Source organism: Heloderma suspectum, chromosome 10 (genome assembly GCF_057233095.1).
Source record: "Heloderma suspectum isolate Gila_16-S chromosome 10, 16-S_ref, whole genome shotgun sequence".
In the NCBI taxonomy this organism is placed as follows: Eukaryota; Metazoa; Chordata; class Lepidosauria; order Squamata; family Helodermatidae; genus Heloderma; species Heloderma suspectum.
The window spans coordinates 45923841-45942393 of record NC_139467.1 but is presented as its reverse complement, the minus strand read 5'-3'; the positions used below and the strand labels follow the sequence as shown (position 1 = coordinate 45942393).

Here is an 18553-nt window from a genome sequence, read left to right as displayed (position 1 = left end):
GTGTAAGTAAACCAAAGGTCCTTGCCTCAGCTTTGGTCTCGGATTAGTAAAGGTGCTTGGCAGTCACACACACACACCGCCCCCTCCACAGTGTCCCGGCCTGCCTTGGCTGTAAGGGCTGGTTTGTGCCCCTCATTTCTAGGTCTAGAGCAAGGAGGTAATGATAGGCTGCCGAGAGATGTGTGTGTGCAGGCTGGTTGTCCTGAGCAAAGATGCCCTTTCCCAGGTGAGGTGGATGCCCCAGAGCCTAGCGGGAGGCTGCTAGACTTGGTTTCACGGATCAAGTTTCCCGCCTCCCAGTCTGTTTCTCCCAGTCTGAGTCTGTTTCCCGCCTCCCAGCTGAGCAGAGCAGAGCAGAGCAGAGCAGAGCAAGCTGCTCCAGGGACTACAGAAGCAGGCAAGCTCCCAGAGAGCGAGCGAACAGAGCGAGCAAACAGGGGGAGCAAACAGGAGTTGGCCAGGGGAGTTCGGCAGGGGAGGTCAAGGGGGAGGCCCCTAACTTTTTTTTTTTTTTTTTTAACTAACTTTTTCCCATTTATTTGTCTTGTAACACACACTTCCACACCAGTGGGACTCTGCTTTTAACCTCTACTGAGTAGAGGAGCAGGCACAGGCTAGTCTAGAACAATCACAAAGCTAGACACAAAAAGGGAAACGGGGCTATGGAAGGACAAGACTCTCCAGTGGTGGTGACCTGCAAGGTGTGTGCCAGGTTTGTTTTCTTGCCTGAGAACAACATGGCCTACACCTGCAACAAGTGCAAGTTGATCACGCTGCTGGAGGAAAAAGTAAGTGGACTGGAGCGGCGACTGTCGACCCTCCGGGGAATAAGAGAACACGAAGAGTTCTTGGACAGAATGGGGGAACTACAGCAGCAAAGGGCAGACCAGAAGCTTGAAGAGCAACAGCAAGATGAGGCAGAAGTGGGAAATGCTGAGGAGAAGAAAAATGGAGTAGAGGATACTCCTTGGAAAACGGTGACAGTTAGGAGAAGAAGAACTAGACGCCACTCTGCACCAGTGGAAGCGGTGGAGCTGTGGAACCGATTCCAGGTACTTGCAGATGAGACTGGAGGACAGCCTGCAGAGGAAGAATCACAGGGGAACCTGCATGAGAGTGAGCAAGAGGCTGAAGGTCAGTCAAACAGAGGCGATGAAACCCAGGCCTACAAGAAGAAGAAGAGAAGAGTGGTAGTAGTGGGAGAATCCTTGCTGCGTGGGATCGAGACCCAAGTATGTCGCGAAGACCCATGGACTCGCCAGGTACGTTGTCTCCCGGGAGGACAGATTAGAGACATGACTGAAAGGTTACCTGCACTCATAAAGCCCACTGACAGGTATCCCTTTCTTCTCATCCATGTGGGAACAAATGATAGCGCCAAGCGGAGCTACGAAGAGATCACGTCAGACTTTGAAGCTTTGGGAAGGAAACTCAAGAACTTTGGGGCCCAGATAGTTTTCTCATCCATCCTTCCAGTAGTTAGAAGAGGGATAGAAAGGGAACGAAAAATACTCCGGGTGAATGACTGGCTACAAAGGTGGTGCCGACGAGAGAGATTTGGATTCTGGGACCACGGGCTATACTTCCTGGAAGATGGGCTGTTGGCTAGGGATGGGTTGCACCTCACAAAGGCTGGGAAGAATGTGTTTGGCCACAGCATGAAGAACTTCATCAGGAGGGCTTTAAACTGAATCCTACGGGGAAGGGAGATGTAATGTTGGGGGTAACAATGGACGTAGGCGCATGCACTGCAATGGAGAGAACAGCGCTGATAGCGCCCAATAATAGTCTTCAGACACAGGTAGGAAGAAAGCCAGACTATGAAGCACATGGTCTTCGATGTCTATATACTAATGCCCAGAGTATGGGAAACAAACAGAACGAACTTGAACTCTTAATACAGGAGGGAAATTATGACTTGATAGGTATAACTGAGACTTGGTGGGATGACTCTCATGACTGGAATACAGCAGTTGAAGGATATAACTTGTTCAAAAAGAACAGGAGGAACAGAAAGGGAGGCGGGGTTGCACTGTATGTGAAAAATACATATCTCTGCACAGAAATACAGGAGGAGGAGCTTGGTAGCCCCATCGAGAGCATCTGGGTTGAAATAAATGGAGCAAAGAATAAAAGGAACCTGGTGGTCGGAGTCTACTACCGGCCACCCAATCAAGGAGAAGACAAGGATGAAACTTTTGAAAAGCAAATAGCCAATGTTTTAAGGAAGCATGATGTAGTAGTAATGGGGGACTTCAATTTCCCCGATATTTGTTGGGAGACAAATTCTGCAAAACATGGCCCCTCCAGGAAATTCCTGACTTGTGTGGCGGATCACTTCCTCCTACAGAAAGTAGAGGAAGGAACTAGAGGATCGGCTATCCTTGACTTGATCCTAACCAACAGAGATGACTTAGTGGATAAAGTAGCAGTTACAGGAACTCTGGGGGAAAGCGACCATGTTGTACTTGAGTTCTTGGTTCTAAGGGAAGCAAAAGCCGAGTGTACTCAAACGCGTACCCTGGATTTTAGGAAAGCTGATTTTAATAAACTCAGAACAATGATCAGTAAGGTCCCATGGCAAGCAATGCTAGCGAGAAAAGGAGTCCAAGATGGGTGGGAACTTTTAAAAAAGGAAATTCTCAAGGCACAATCACAAACAATTCCAACAAGAAGAAAAGGTGGAAGACAACAGAAGAAGCCAATGTGGCTTCACAAAAAGCTTAGGGATGACCTGAAAACAAAAAAGGACACATATAGGAAGTGGAAAGAAGGCCAAGTAACAAAGGAAGAGTACAGGCAGGTAGCACAGAATTGCAGGGATGGCGTCAGGAAGGCTAAAGCGGAGAACGAGGTGAGGTTAGCGAGGGATGCTAAAAACAACAAAAAGGCTTTCTTCAGCTACGTGCATAGTAAAAGGCAGAGGAAAGAAATGGTTGTTCAGCTATTAAATAAGGATGGCAAAATGATAACAGATGACAAAGAAAAGGCAGAGGTGCTCAATTCCTACTTTGGCTCAGTCTTCTCCCAAAAGAGGGTCTATGACCCCCCTGGCAAAGGCGAAGTACAGGCTGAAGGGGCAGGATTGCAGCTTGAGATCGACAGGCATATGGTCAAGGAACACCTCATTACTTTGAATGAGTTCAAATCTCCAGGGCCAGATGAACTGCATCCTAGAGTAATAAAGGAACTGGCAGAAGAACTCTCAGAACCGCTGTCTATTCTCTTTGAGAAATCATGGAGGACCGGGGAAGTGCCAGATGACTGGAGGAGAGCTAACGTTGTCCCTATCTTCAAAAAGGGTAAAAAGGAGGAACCTGGGAACTACAGACCAGTCAGTCTGACATCAATCCCTGGGAAAATTCTGGAGCAGATCATAAAGCAATCCATCTGGAAGCACCTTGACATCAATGCCGTGATTACTCGAAGCCAACATGGATTTGTCAAAAACAAGTCCTGCCAGACAAATCTGATCTCATTTTTTGATCAAGTCACCTCCCTTGTAGACCGTGGGAATGCTGTAGACATCATATACCTCGACTTCAGCAAAGCTTTCGACAAAGTGCCCCATGATCTCCTGATGAGCAAACTAGCTCAAAGTGGGCTAGATGAAACAACGATCATGTGGATCCACAGTTGGCTACAGAATCGGACTCAAAGAGTGCTTATCAATGGGACCTTCTCAAGCTGGGGAGAGGTAACGAGTGGGGTACCGCAGGGCTCAGTCCTGGGCCCAGTGCTCTTCAACATTTTTATTAATGACTTGGAGGAGGAGGTGCAGGGAATGCTGATCAAATTTGCAGATGACACAAAATTGGGAGGGATAGCTAATACTTTGGAAGACAGAAACAAAATTCAAAGTGATCTGGATAGACTGGAGCGCTGGGCAGAAAACAACAGAATGGCATTTAATAGGGACAGGAAGCCAGATTCCGGCTGAACATCAGGAAAAACCATCAGGAGGGCAACAAAGATGATCAGGGGACTGGAAACAAAGCCCTATGAAGAGAGACTGAAAGAACTGGGCATGTTTAGCCTTGAGAAGAGAAGACTGAGGGGAGATATGATAGCACTCTTCAAGTACTTGAAAGGTTGTCACAGAGAAGAAGGCCAGGATCTCTTCTTGATCATCCCGGAGTGCAGGACACGGAATAATGGGCTCAAGTTACAGGAAGCCAGATTCCGGCTGAACATCAGGAAAAACTTCCTGAGTGTCAGAGCAATACGGCAATGGAACCAATTACCTAGGGAGGTGGTGGGCTCTCCCACACTGGAGGCCTTTAAGACGAGGCTGGACAGCCATTTGTCAGGGATGCTCTGACTTGGATTCCTGCATTGAGCAGGGGGTTGGACTCGATGGCCTTGTAGGCCCCTTCCAACCCTACTATTCTATGATTCTATGATTCTATCAGCCAGCAGCTTTTTGGAGTATTTCCTGAAAGGTGGCAATCCGAATGGCTGGCCTGGGCCTGTAGCTCTGAGGAGGCGCGGGTGTGGCGGGCAGGTCATCAGCCTTCTAAACTGTGGAGGGAGCTGGACAGCTCCAGCACTGGCCTAAGAGGCAGCTGCTTCCTCAGTCAGTGCTCAGTGAAGCTACTCTGGAGAACAGCAGAGCATTGCTGAGGAAGAAACAGGATCAGCCGACCTCTGGTCGCAGCTCTCCAAGCCACTTCACCTGCCACCCTTCCTCAAGGCGCCTAATTCTGAATGATCTCTAGTGGCTAGAAAGGAGAAGGTCCCCGCTCAAGTGGAAGCGATGGCCATGAGAAGATGAGGCAGGCTGGAGTCCTATTCAGGTCGTCAAGGAGAAGGTCGAGTGGCGGCTCCACCCTTGTGTGCATGAAACTAAAGGCATTTCGTGGAGGCATCTCTTTGAGTCTGGTAGACAAAGGCAGAAGAACTGCAACATCTGGCCTCAGATTAAGGCACCGCTCCATCCCTGTGAGGCTGGCCAAGAGAGGTCGCTCCCCATTAGCCCATCTCTCGGGATTGCGTCTTTTGTTCATTCACTTTTTACAGAGCATCCAGACAACATCATTGTCAAATCCTCGTCCCCCAGTGTTCCCTGCACTGCCCTCCTGTGCTTCTTCTTCAGAGTTGATTTGTGGCAGTTGCTTTGTGATAGAACGCATGGTGGATGAGGCGCCTGAAGGCTCTGCCACACCTCCAGCAGTATCTGCCTCTGAAAGCGGATTGTGGGGGAACGATAGCAGGAGGGCGCTGCTGCACTCGTATCCGGCTTGTGGGCAATTGATTAGCTACCGTGCACTCATGGCCTGCGTCTGATTGGCTACTGTCACAGTATGAGACAACTCCAATGCCTGTTCCTTATGAAATGCCACCTGTCGAGCTAAAAACTCGGTGCCCATGATCTACTTCATGAGGTCTACAAATGTGCAAATTTCAAACCAATCTGATCAATATTGCCATAGGTACAGCAAGTTAAGAAGTGCTGAAAATTGACACATTTACCCCATTCATTCATTCATTCATTCATTCATTCATTCAAAGAGTTTTTATCCCACCCTTCAGCCATAAATGCTCCTAGAGTGGCTTACAAAGATCAGAAATAAGGCTGTGACTGCCTGCATGTTTACAATCTATGAGACATGACACAAAGGAAAGGGGATTGGGAGGGAGGAGGAAAAAACAAATGCAGGCACTAGATTCCTAGCTGCATATTTCAGCAGGTCATGGAGTTGGGTCTAAATTCAATGCAAGGGCTGCTGCTTCCTCTTCCTCCGACAGCCTCAGCAGTGGCAGCTTTCTGTGCATATCATGTACTTCCGTCAGATTTGGCTGGAAGCTCCTGATGTGCCTTCAACACCGAAGGGAGCCCTTCATTGGTGTGGTGAAGTTCTGAGCAGCGGTTCAAAGGTTATTAAGGGTTTTTTTCCATTAAAGCCTATAGCAGCAACTGCTGGCAGCATTATGTCATGCATGCTCAGTTTGATTCTGAAGCTGGAGAGCTGCCAGTCCTCCAAAGTTTGCAGAGCCACCAGAGAATTCTTTAGTCATGGACTGCAACCTCTCAGTGCCAAATGGCGCATTGCTGCACATTTTTCTTCTTTACTCTAAAGTAAGCAGAGAGGACCCAATACAGATTGGGACCCTAGCATAGGGGTGTTAGGGGGGTTTAATTCTTTGCCCCACGCTGCGGTCCCAATCAGGATTGGGGGCCCTACACCTGCAATTTACGTTGTCAAAAAGTGATCCAACCAACACATGAAATCTATATTTTGAGCAATATAAATTGCAGATGTATGTGTGAGGCCAAAGGTTTAAGTACCCCCCACACCATACATACACATGCACACACGCACGCACGCACATACACTGTAGTCCCAATCCAGATTGGGGACCCTGTGCTTACTTTAGAGTAGGGGTGGGCAACTTGTGGATTTCAGGATGCTTTGGCCTACAACTCCCATCAACTTTAGCCAAAATAGCCAATGGTGAGGGATGGCAGGGGTTGTAGGCCAAAACATCTGGCCACAAGTTGCCCACCCCTGCTTTATGTGTAATTTGGGCCTAAGGCAATGGGTATGGGGAGGAAAGTGGAGATCTCTGGAAGCAGAAGCACAGCATGAGGGCCCCAATCCCTGTCTTTCTTTTCCTTGTCATGAGAGAAGGATGTATAGGGACCAGGGTTTCACACTGACCTTCTCCCTTCAGAGAGGGGGTGCTGGTGGAGTGTGGGGGAAGTACGCACGTGTGCACCTGGAGCAGCTTGGTTGCTACTCCCACCAACTGCCTCTGTAAGGAGAGAAGAGATTGACAGGGAGAAGAAGGAGGGTGAAGTGTGCAGAAAGAGAACAATAGGAAGATTTAAGAGAATTGGAGGCAACTTCTGTTTCATAATCAATTGCAAAAGGACAAATGATCCATCTTAAAGAGAGAACCAATGCCACGCGCCGGGCAGAGGGAGAGTTTTTATGTTTTCATCTTTTTGTAAACTGCCTTGGTTGGTCCCAGAAAGGTGGTACAGAAGTTCAGTCAATCCATCAATAACAAACACAGCTCAACTTCCCTTACTTGTCAATAGCACTGCAGCTATTGGTCACTGCGTAGGCTGACCATACGTACCGTTTTAAGCGGGACAGTACCGTTTTTTCATATCTCCCGACCGTCCCATCGTTTTAATATAAATGTCAATTTTGTCCCGTTTTTGATTTTTTGTAAAAAACTGAACGCGTTTATCATAAGGCTCTATGCTAATCAACGCGTGCAGTAAAACTACTAGTGTGATGGAAGAGGAAGCTCCGTTTCCTTCGTCCAGCCAGGGCCGGGCTTCCTCAGCTGGCCACGATCAGACACCGCCCCCTGGCTTGTCTGCAGTGGTGGGGAATTCGAGAGGCATCGCTAAGCCCCGTTCAGCGTGTGGGAGCCAGGAGGGTGAGACTTGCTGTTATTTCTACCATCATTCTGCCCATAGAGATTCTTTCTGCCCTCCATTCAGTTTGATTCGGACTTTTCAGACTCGTATGTCGGTTCAACAGGCTGTTAGCTATTTTTTTTATTACAGCGGAATATTACATAACCCCGTCCCGTTTTTGTCATCCCAATATCCCATTTTTGTCTCAAGGAAATATGGTCAGCCTACTGCAATGGGAAGAGAAGGCTGGACTGGAGAGGCAGGCCCTTGGTCTGATTTAGCAGGGTGCATCTTCTGTTCCTAAGATTGTTAAGAAAATTCTCAAAGAAGGTGAAACAGAACAAAGTCTGAAGACCAATCTGCAAAGCAGAAGCAGGGGAGACTGGCCTTGTAAAGTCTGGGCATTCTCCTGCTTTCAGCAGAAACTTGGACAGTCTGTTGCATGCTGGCAAAAGCAGCACAGGTTGCTACCCACAGAGGGACTGTTGGCTTCTCTCACAGAGAAATGCCATCCGTTTGGAATCTCCCAAAGGGCCAGTGCTGCCTCTTTATGATCTCTGCTTTCAGTAGCCGATCGCGCAAAGGTGCGGCTGGTTGAAAACACGGGGAAGCAACAACCCTGGGAATAAAACTTAGCCCAGTGGAACGGGAATGTGTCTGAGGAGCTGCAGACAGAAGGCCATTGGCAACACTGCCGCCTTGCTGCTTGTTGTGTTTGCCTGGTTTAAGGGGACGGAGTACCCACCTGAGCTGCATGGAGCAGCGTTTCCAGGGAAGAGCAAGAGAGATGAATATTCAGGCCGTATCTCCTCTTTGGGGGTTCAGCCCATTTTATTGCTTCCTCTTGCTGGGGGTTTAGCAATCAATAGCTTGTCAATTGCCCCTTGAACAGCCTCTCTGTTCCATAGTCAAACAGAAACATAGTAAAACATTAAAAACAACACTAAAAAGCTGGGCTTGCCCTTTGAAGGACAACCCAATCCTATGCAGCTTTTGCAAGTCAAGCAGGAGACCTCAGTCTGGAACTATCTTAGCTACTCAGGTTTAGCAAAGTTTATAGTTCTCTTACTAGCAGGAGTTCTCTTACTAGTTCTCTTGACGCAGGAGAAACCTGGATTTGCATTCACAAAATACAGAATAATGTCATTCTGCTGCTCAGTTATAAATATAGCATCATTATTTATTATTGATAATAGTAATACCAATTTTAAGCATGCTCTTAGGCACATGATCTGGAAAAAACCCAAATATTAACATATCTATCCTTTTCTCCCCCCATGTTTTTTTCACTACATATGAAGGCATGGAAGGGGCCATGGGGACAAGGCTTCCAGCTGTCAAAGGGGTTGCATGTATACACTGGGGGTGGAGGGGGGGGATTTCTAGCTTGGTGTGGGAAGTCTGACCTGTGAGAAGCTTCCTATGGGAATGTGCTGGAGCCACAGCACCCCCGTCACTAGAACATGAGAGGATCACATGGAAAGAGCTTGGCATTTCATGGATGGAAGCAGGCAAATGCCAGGTGTAAAGCTTAGGGCACACAGAACTGCTTTGTTGAGTGTGGGAGCAAGGGCTGGCCACGTGGAAGCCCACAGGCCAGAATAGACCTTAATCTGTGGGTGCACCATGCCCCTCCCCACAAAAAGGGGGCCACCTCCTGCAGTTGTACTCTGTATGTGGGTGTGTGCATGTGTGAGGGAGAGACCATTGTGGCATCCAGCTGAATTGCTCTAGTGGTGCTGGAAGCTGAGAAAAACTGATTTCCAGTGTGCTGGGAGGGGACCACAGACCAAGTGGCTTTGTTGGAGGGTGCTGGGCAAGGACAGTCCCAGAAGGGTGATGGGTGGCTGCAGGAGAGGTACAGGAAAGGGGTTATTCATTATAGAGTGAACAAGACAAAGGAGCTGGATTGAGACATGCCCACCCCTTCTGACCTGGAAGCCCTTTCCTGAATACCAATCATGTGGCAGTACTAGGTTGCAATTACAAAGGGAGGGAAAGGCATTCTGCACATGCCAAGAGGCCTCCTATGCTTGATCTACTGAGCCCTGTCATTGGAACAGCATGCCAGAAAAAGGCGTCTGGTCTCCTTGGCCCAGTCCTCTGGGACGACTGAGCAGATGCCGTTTGCTTTCCCTCAGTGCCTGGCTGGCTTAAGGCAAGGGGAAATTTCCCCCTTCCCAGGGGCTGACTGGCCAGTGACCAGATCTCAGCTAATGCTCAGTTAGTTCCCCTCCACAGTGAACCCAGAAGGTGTGCGCATAAATCAGGGCGACAAGTGCAGTGGGACGCTCCAGCCTCTGCAGCGCTCTGAGCAATGACAGGCGGGATGAGGAATTAACCGGGCTTCACAGGGACAGCGTCATGGTGTGCAGAGCAATTAAAACGAAGCAGCACACGGCTTGGAGCGAATGGTGATTTATGCGCTTGACGAATGGCTCCTTTGTTGGCCTTGTTCACCACCCCCTACGCACCCGTGCACACGCGCTGCCACCCCTGCCCCCCTCATGTCCACTCTTGCTCCCCTCAGGCCCAGTGGGAAGGCCTGACCGGGCGCATCGCCTTCAACAGGACCAGTGGCCTGAGGACCGACTTCGACCTGGACATCGTCAGCCTCAAGGAAGATGGGCTGGAGAAGGTCAGTGGGCTGCTCCTCTCCGGCTTCCCATGGGGCTCCCTCTGGCATAGCTCCAGCCGTGCAGACAGCATTGGGGGTACCCAGCCCTCCAGATGTTTTTGACCTCAGCACCCATAATCCCTGAACATTGGCCATGATGGCTGGGACTGATGGGAGCTGTAGTGCAAGACATCCGGAGGGCTCCACGTTGCCTGCCCCTGGTATGGATGGTGTAGTGTTGGGTTTGTCGGTGGAGAAGGCTGCCTTGGGAGATGGCATGCTCTCCGGCAGGCATTTCCAGAGAGGCTGGATGGCCACCTGCCAGGGATGCTGTAGCAGTGGATTCCCAGCATTGACAGGGCTGGGCTAGATGACCCTCGAGATCCCTTCCAAATCTACAATCCTTTCATTTGCACTGCCCAGTCCCATGTTCAGATCCTTTCTCATTCCTGAAGTTCATTTAGCAACCACACTGGCCTGACACGATCGTTGCTGGCTGGCTGGTTTGGAGACACAGTGGAGCCTGCTTGGGAGCAGAATTGCCTTGATGGGCCAGGCAAACGTCCATCTAGTCCAGCACACTGTTTCTGACAGGGACTGCTTTACTTTTTTAATATTGTATTCTGCATGCATTTTAGTGTGAACCACTTAGATATCTTATTATACAAAGCAATAAAGAAGTATAAATGAACAAGCAAGCAAGCATTAATTGCGGAAACTTGTGGAGAAGAATATGTCCTCCTTCCTCCCTAAACTCCCTCCAGACTTTCTGACCTTTGGCAGGACCTTCTGGAGGTAATTGGTCTTCATACTTCTTCCACCACAATCCCTTATTCAAGACAATTCAAGGCACTTGTGGGACATTGTCATCTGAGCCCAACATGCAGCGTTCCAAAGCCTCTGGCATTATGAAGCTCCATCCCTATTCTGCAAGGTTGCCAGTGATTCTGTGGTTAATCTCTGTCATTTCTGGAGAGGTCTTAACAGGCATGCTCACTCTCCCCTTCACATGAGTGTGTATTTAAGCTCTTTGTCAGCTCAAGAGAGGCTTTGAAGTGCCCCTGTCCAATCTCTGTGGAGTCAGGACATTAAATTCTTGTCAGTAGATCATCTGAATGAATGGTGCGCCCAAAACAGGAGCAAATCCCAATATGTACTTTTGCATTGTGCTTAAGAGCTTCCATTTGCAGAGGTTTCGTGAGGGGGGGTCCCCCTTTTCCTTGCCTCCTGCAGCGTTGCGGGTTGTGGTAGCATTAACCACGTGTAATTGCCGGTCATACATTATGCCAGGAGTGCGGCAGCGGGGTAGGGCGCTGGTGCTGCTGGGGGATTCTAGAAGACGGTGGATGCAGCTGGAGCCAGTCTCTCACAGGGCGTTCGTCCTCCTTTAGCCCAGTGATCGTCGCAGCTGCAGTGGGTTCTCGGCTGCTGTTTGCTTCCCATCATACCCACCAAGATTTTTTTTAGCACAGAGGCTGAGGAGAAGACTGGGGGGCGGGGGAGTGGCTTTTACACCACCACCCTGGCTTCTCATTAAACTCTTTTAAATGAGCAAGGGGGTGGACTCGATGGCCTTGTAGGCCCCTTCCAACCCTACTATTCTGTGATTCTATTATTCTTTTGGAAGGATTTGCCTCATTTTTCTCAGGTTACAATACCACCAGGTGGCTGTGCAGATCTAAAAAAAAGGAAAGAAAGAAAAGTAAGAAATGCAGAAGTTACTGCTTGCAGAAAGTGTGGCTTGGGACTGGAGCCTTTACCTCATCTCAGCTCTCCAAGATGAAACTTCGAAACAGGCTGGCCTGTGTTAGTTTTACAGAAGCATATGATCTGTCTCCTAAAATGCCTGGAAATATCACTTGAAGTCACTGCACACACATGTCCCATGATCAGCTGGCACATATTCGACTTCCCAGCTGTTGGGCCATTTCCAGACGTGCCGCTAAGCAAAGGAATGAACATGGTGCCTTGTGCTTTGTCACACATCAGCTTTTTCAGAGCAGAGAGATTTACAATAATAATTCCTTCGAGTCACAACAAATCAGTGAGGTTCACAGCCTGGGGCTGTTCCCATTTTATACAGTCAGTGAACAGAAGGGGTGTGTGTTGTGTGTGAGTGTGTTCGCCTGCCCTTTTCTAGTAATGTTCACTGGAACCAAGACTTGAGAGGTTTGTACTCATCCTGATGAAAGTGGAGCCCATGCTCTGCTCCATCCTCATTTTATCTCCTCACTAAGTAGGAACATTACAATAAAACCAAGTTGTGTTAAATTAGAATAATAGAATAGTAGGGTTGGAAGGGGCCTACAAGGCCATTGAGTCCAACCTCCTGCTCAATGCAGGAATCCAAGTCAAAGCATCCCTCACAGGTGGCTGTCCAGCCTCGTCTTCAAGGCCACCAGTGTGGGAGAGCCCACCGCCTCCCTAGGTCATTGGTTCCATTGTCATATTGCTCTCACAGTCAGGATGCTTTTCCTGGTGTTCAGCCGGAATCTGGCTTCCTGTCACTTGAGCCCATTATTCCGTGTCCTGCACTCTGGGATGATCAAGAAGAGATCCTGGCCTTCCTCTCTGTGACAACCTTTCAAGGACTTGAAGAGCACTATCCTATCTCCCCCAGTCTTCTCTTCTCAAGGCTAAACATGCCCAGTTCTTTCAGTGTCTCCTCGTAGGGCATTGTTTCCAGTCCCCTGATCATCTTTGTTGCCCTCCTCTAAACCCTCTCCAGTTTGTCCGCATCTTCTTAAAATGTGGTACCCAGAACTGGACACAGTACTCCAGATGAGGCCTAACCAGTGCGGAGTAGAGGGGAACTAGTAGTTCCCAGGATTTGGATGCTATACTTCTATTAATGCAGCCCAAAAGAGCATTAGCCTTTTTTGCAGCCACATCACATTGTTGGCTCATATTCAGCTTGTGATCTACAACAATGCCAAGATGCTTTTCACTTGTGGTATTGTGGAGCCAAGTATCTTGTAACTGTGTATTTGGTTTCTTTTTCCTAGGTGCTGAACTCGGCATTTATCCCTATTAAATGTCATTCTGTTTTCTGCCCAGCACTCCAGTCTATCAAGATCACTTTGAATTTTATTTCTGTCTTCCAAAGTATTAGCCATCCCACCCAATTTTGTGTCATCTGCAAAAGGATCAGCATTCCCTGCACCTCCCCATCCAAGTCATTAATACAAATGTTGAAGAGCACTGGGCCCAGGACTGAGCTCTGCAGTACCCTGCTTGTTACCTCTCCCCAGTTTGAGAAGATCCCATTGATAAGCACTCTTTGAGTCCAATTCTGTAGCCAACTGTGGATCCACCGGATCGTTGTTTCATCTAGCCCACTTTGAGCTAGTTTGCTCATCAGGATATCATGGGGCACTTTGTCGAAAGCTTTGCTGAAGTCGAGGTATATCATGTCTACAGCATTCCCACGGTCCACAAGGGAGGTCACCTGATTAAAAAATGAGATCAGATTAGTCTGGCAGGATTTGTTCTTGACAAATCCATGTTGGCTTCGAGTCATCACTGCATTGTTTTCAAGGTGCTTCCAGATGGATTGCTTTATCATCTGCTCCAGAATTTTCCTAGGGATTGATGTCAGACTGACCGGTCTGTAGTTCCCAGGTTCCTCCTTTTTGCCCTTTTTGAAGATAGGGACAACATTAGCCCTCCTCCAGTCATCTGGCACTTCCCCCGTCCTCCATGATTTCTCAAAGAGAATAGACAGTGGCTCTGAGAGTTCTTCTGCCAGTTCCTTTATGACTCTAGGGTGCAGTTCATCTGGCCCTGGAGATCTGAATTCATTCAAAGTAATTAGGTGTTCCTTGACCATATGCCTATTGAGCTCAATCCGCAATCCTGCCCCTTCAGCCTGTACTTCGCCTTTGCCAGGGGGCTCATAGACCCTCTTTTGGGAGAAGACTGAGCCGAAGCAGGAATTGAGTACTTCTGCCTGTTATTAAAGTAACAGTTTGTGCAAAGATGGGCCAGCTCTCCCTTTCACTTCTTAGAAGGGTTCCCCATCTTATCATTGTAAAAGAACTCTCTTAAAGACTAGTGGCTGATTTTTGCCTTCTTATCTAGGACTTTCAGCATCTCTGGCCACCATTTCCTTCTACCCTGAGTAAAAGTTCTCTCTCTTCAGTGGCTTGATGGGTCTGGTCAGAGCCCCTCAGTTGAGATTTTGCTAATTTTTGCCTTTGCCTCCATCACAGGTTGGAGTGTGGAGCCCCTCTGATGGACTGAACATCACCGAAATCTCCCGAAGGCAAGGGCCCAATGTGACCGATTCCCTGACCAATAGATCCTTGGTTGTCACCACAATCCTGGTAGGTGGTTGCAGGTTTCTACTTAATCCTCCTATATTGTCCATGCTTTGCTCTCATGTCTCCTACTTGCTGTTTACAATTCTGAGATCAAAACCAAATTTTCTCATGGGAAGCAAATACAGAACTTGAGCAGTGTTCGCATACTTTATGTTCAATACGGACAATTGCGGATGTTTTGCCAAAATGTTTGCATATGATGTGTTACTGTGGAGGACAGTGCTCTTCTTGCCCAGACTGAGGCTCAGTGCAGCCAGAGGATCGAACAAGCAGGCCAGGTTCAGAGGTATTGCCAAGGTGAGCAAGAGCATCAGTTCACCAAGTAATCAGGCCAGTCACGGGCAAGTTCACAATGCTAATGGGCAAGCCCATCGAAAGCTAATCGCTGCCCTGCACTGATGGCTGAGGACTAGAGTGGCAACGTATCCAGTGGTGAGAGAGTTGGTAATCTGTCAGTATGCTCAGCACAGGAGAAGTTCTCTGAGCAGGCCAGGCCCTGTACAGCAAAGTTCTGAGGTGAGTGTGAAAATGGAGCAATTTCTGCTTCCCTTGTCAAGACTGAAAAGAGTTAAATGGGTTTTGATTTCCATGTGGGAGAATTCAGCTGGCTTTCTCATTAAGCAAATAATTTCAGGCTCACATGAGATGTAAGAAGTGACAGGTTGGCTGTTTCCCCCAGGCACCTGAAGCAAAGAGCTCCATGTTAGGGTGGCCAAGATCATCAGTAGACAACAATGAATTAGTCTCAGGACTGGGTCAGGGCAGTGCTAGAGGCCACATCGGGATGTATCTAAGAAGGAACCCCTTGGGTCCTGCTCCACAACAGGGTGAGGTAGTGAAAAGAGCATCAGCACTTTGACCAGGAAGACCCAGGTTCCAATCCTTGCTAAGCCACATGGCCTCCTGAGGTCACCTTGAAGCCATTGCACCTGCTCAGCCTGCTCAAAGCATTGTAGAAGGATCAAATGGATGGGGAGATGATGTATCCTGCCCTGAGTGACCCTGCCTGAGTGAACTCCTTGGAAGAGTGGGATACAAATGCGGTGAGGGTGTTCATCAGTCCACGGGTTACACCAGGCCCCCTGCGCCATCCCATCCTCCCTTATTCCTCCAACCCCTTCTCACCTCTGTCCACCAGTATCTGTCAGGAGCACCCTAGCTGCCTCTTGCAGTCCCCACCAATAGCCAACTCAGGACACAGACAATGAGGAATTCTTTCCGAGACTTTATTCCTTTATTACTTTATGACTCTTTCAGAATACTAATCACTAGTGACAAAGCAAGGAACAGCACCGGGGAAAGATAGCAGAGTAGCCTAAGCTCCAGGTAAGGCAGTTGGTCCCCGTTTGAAGGAGAACCATGGGAAGATTCTGAACTTAAGGGCTAGGGAGAGATCCTCCCTCTTTCCCTTGGGTCCTCAGGACGCGACCGTTCTTTGCGTGCCAAACGAGCGCTACGCCTCCTTTCTGCACCCTCCATCTGTCATCGCTCCCTGCATCTGTGCCGAGCGTCCAGCAAGCCCCCCTCCAGCGCTGTCTCACTGCCAGGGTCACTATCTCTCCCAAGAATGCTGGCAGGAGGAATCTCTGCCAGCTGCTGTGCTTGTGAGAGATGAGCGAGCTCCTCTCCCACGGATTGCTGTTCCTCCTCAGAATAAGAACTGCTCTGGGGATCCATTGGCTCTGTTGCCACCCTGACATCATCTAGCCAACATGTGTCCTGGTGGAGGATCTGTGTGTGAGGACAGGCAGCATCAGAAAGAGACACTGGCTGCTGGGACTCTGGAGCAGCGTCAGCCACCACAAGCAGCAAGCACACGGGGGGGGGGTGATGTCCCTCTGGTGTAGCTGCTCAGAGGGTGAGCTGACTCTTCTCAAGGCATCTGCCTGCAATTAAAAGTTCTGGGCAGCGTCTTCCCATGGCCACTATGCTCTGGAGGGCACCTGAAACTGCAACAAAGCCTTGTCATTCTTCCTTGAAATTTCTCAGCATCCCTCCCACACCCCCCGTCGCTGCCCCTACACACAGAGACAGTGTTAGGCACACAAGTGACAGACTAGCCCAATGTAATTCGCTTAGCCAGCAACGCACGAATACTCCACCAGTCTCCTTGACCACAAACTGTCACAGTCAATTTACCACATCCGCCTGCTATTGGATTTGATAGCAGGCATCAGATCAGGAGAAATTTCTATCCAGTCTTTAATGAATTATGATGAGGCCCGTTGGTTTAGACTCGGGTATGTTTCACACGGCGCTGGGTCTTGTTGTGTCAAGAGGAAGAGGCAGGGAGGGATGCAGCAATTGACACAAGGTTGCTTGCAGCAAGACTGACGAGATTCTCCCTTTAAAACACATGCACAGATACCGTTTTTCCCCACTCAGCCTCCATTTTGATAGCTTCAGAAAGCCCTCGCAGGGATGGCGCAGTGTCAGGTGCTAGTCCTTGTGGGGTCAGAACCTGTATCACTTATTCACTTTGCCTGCAGCAGGAGGCCTTGGCCATTTGATCAGCCTGAAACCATTTCCTGGAGCCTCACAATTGATCCAGGCTACCTTTTTCTGCCATTTTGTATCCAAGCTTTGATTTGCTCCCCGTCAGTTGCCCTTCTTGGCCAGGCCCGCCTGGAACATGGTCTTGGCAATCCTGGCAGGTCCGTCAGGCCCCTTGGGGAGCTCCGTTGTTCTCAGCTTTGCTTCCTGTCAGCAAATGAGCAATTCCAGTTCAACATACTGTTATGCAAACTACACCTGCTGGAATTACCTCTTGTGCACAAAGGTGCAGGAGATAGCTGGGATACAGGGCAAGATACAGACTGAGACACAAAACCCAAATGCAATTCCTAGGACACCTTTATCTGGATAAAATGCAGTTAAGTGCAACCCATTCACATGTGTCACATTCATTCGGATAGCTGCCAGTGTCGGAGCAAGAGAGCCCGGTGTCTGGCCGGGCCGTACACTTGAAAGCAGGCGGTGTGCCGCACACAGCTGCTTCTTTGGTGCCTCTGGGCATCTATCTCTACACCTGCAGTTTATCGCACATTCATAATTGGCCACTCACGGATGTTTGCGGATCCATTACACGACATCCTCCTCCTCCAGTCATTATCCCACCATTTCCCCCCTACCTATCCCGTATTATCCTCAAACAGAAAAAATGTGATGTTTTCCCAGTCAATGCAACAGGAGTGCCATGGCCTGTCTATGTATTTATCTCATAGCACAAATAAACTGCTGTATGCTGGCAGCTGTGGGTGGTTGCTCTGGGGTGTTTTATTTATTTACTTACTTACTTACTTACTTATTACACTTGTATCACACCTTTCTTCCATTTTGGAACTCGTTGTAGTTCCCAGGTGGTCTCACCTCCAGGGTCATGATGGCGACAGTGGTGCCGACGGGATGTGGGGCGTGTCGCCTTTCCGCGATTGCGCCATTTTGGGTCCTCGCCATTTTCAGCCTGCAGCCCTAAGAACAAGGCGGCAGAGCAGCATTTCACTAGCAAGCCCTGAGGCCCAGATGCACGTTCCTCCGCAGAGGGGGGAAACCCGGCATGGCAGCATCCCAGCCTGCTGGGATGCCCCCATGCTGTGCATTCCCAGTGGCTGAGTAAATGGCAGAGTAAAAGGCAGAGGCGAAACATGGAACAGGTGATGGGGAGGCCTGGGGTGGGGGGAGGAGCTGTCTACGTGTCAGTCTAGCCCAGCCATCAATGACATGCGAGGGGAGGAAAAGGGTCGAGGAATTATCATGAAACCCCCAGCACGTTTAATGGTTCTTCGCAGAAAGGTGGTGATATCTCCGAGTGGCATCACCACCCCTGTGAAAAAGAAGGAAACGAAAAGTAACGCATCGAGGACAGCCATCTAAAGAGAGTGAGCCAGTCCCACAAGGATACCGGATGGGGAAAGCACTGGTATTGCTGTGGAATTCTTCACCTGTGTGATGGAGCCCCATGTCTTCCTCAGAGTTTTGCTGATTTGGGTGTATCTTAAATATTCTTTCTCCTAAGTCTTTGCACAATGCGGAAAACATGTCTGTTGACTGTGTGCCCTGGTTGTATGTTAATTGTGCTCCGCTTACCCTTTTTGGAAATCCCTCTGCTTGATGCTGAAGGGCATCCCCGTTCCTTCAGAGGTCTTGACTGCCACTTTACCTTCTTGCAATCATACCCCCTTTGCCTCAGGCTCCAGGCTTATCTTGGAAGTTCCTTTGGCCACTGTTTTCTTCTTCCAA

At 49.0% G+C, this 18553-nt stretch overlaps 1 protein-coding gene across 1 annotated transcript in view; it reads left to right on the top strand.

The window, feature by feature from the left end:
• The window catches only part of GRIK3 (glutamate ionotropic receptor kainate type subunit 3), a 335350-nt gene that overhangs the window by 240190 nt on the left and 76607 nt on the right, over window positions 1-18553 (top strand). Inside the window, exons 8-9 of the mRNA XM_084816223.1 lie at window positions 9906-10013; window positions 14204-14317. Of these exons, the coding sequence (XP_084672349.1) occupies window positions 9906-10013; window positions 14204-14317 (222 nt within the window). The remainder of the gene's footprint in view (window positions 1-9905; window positions 10014-14203; window positions 14318-18553) is intronic.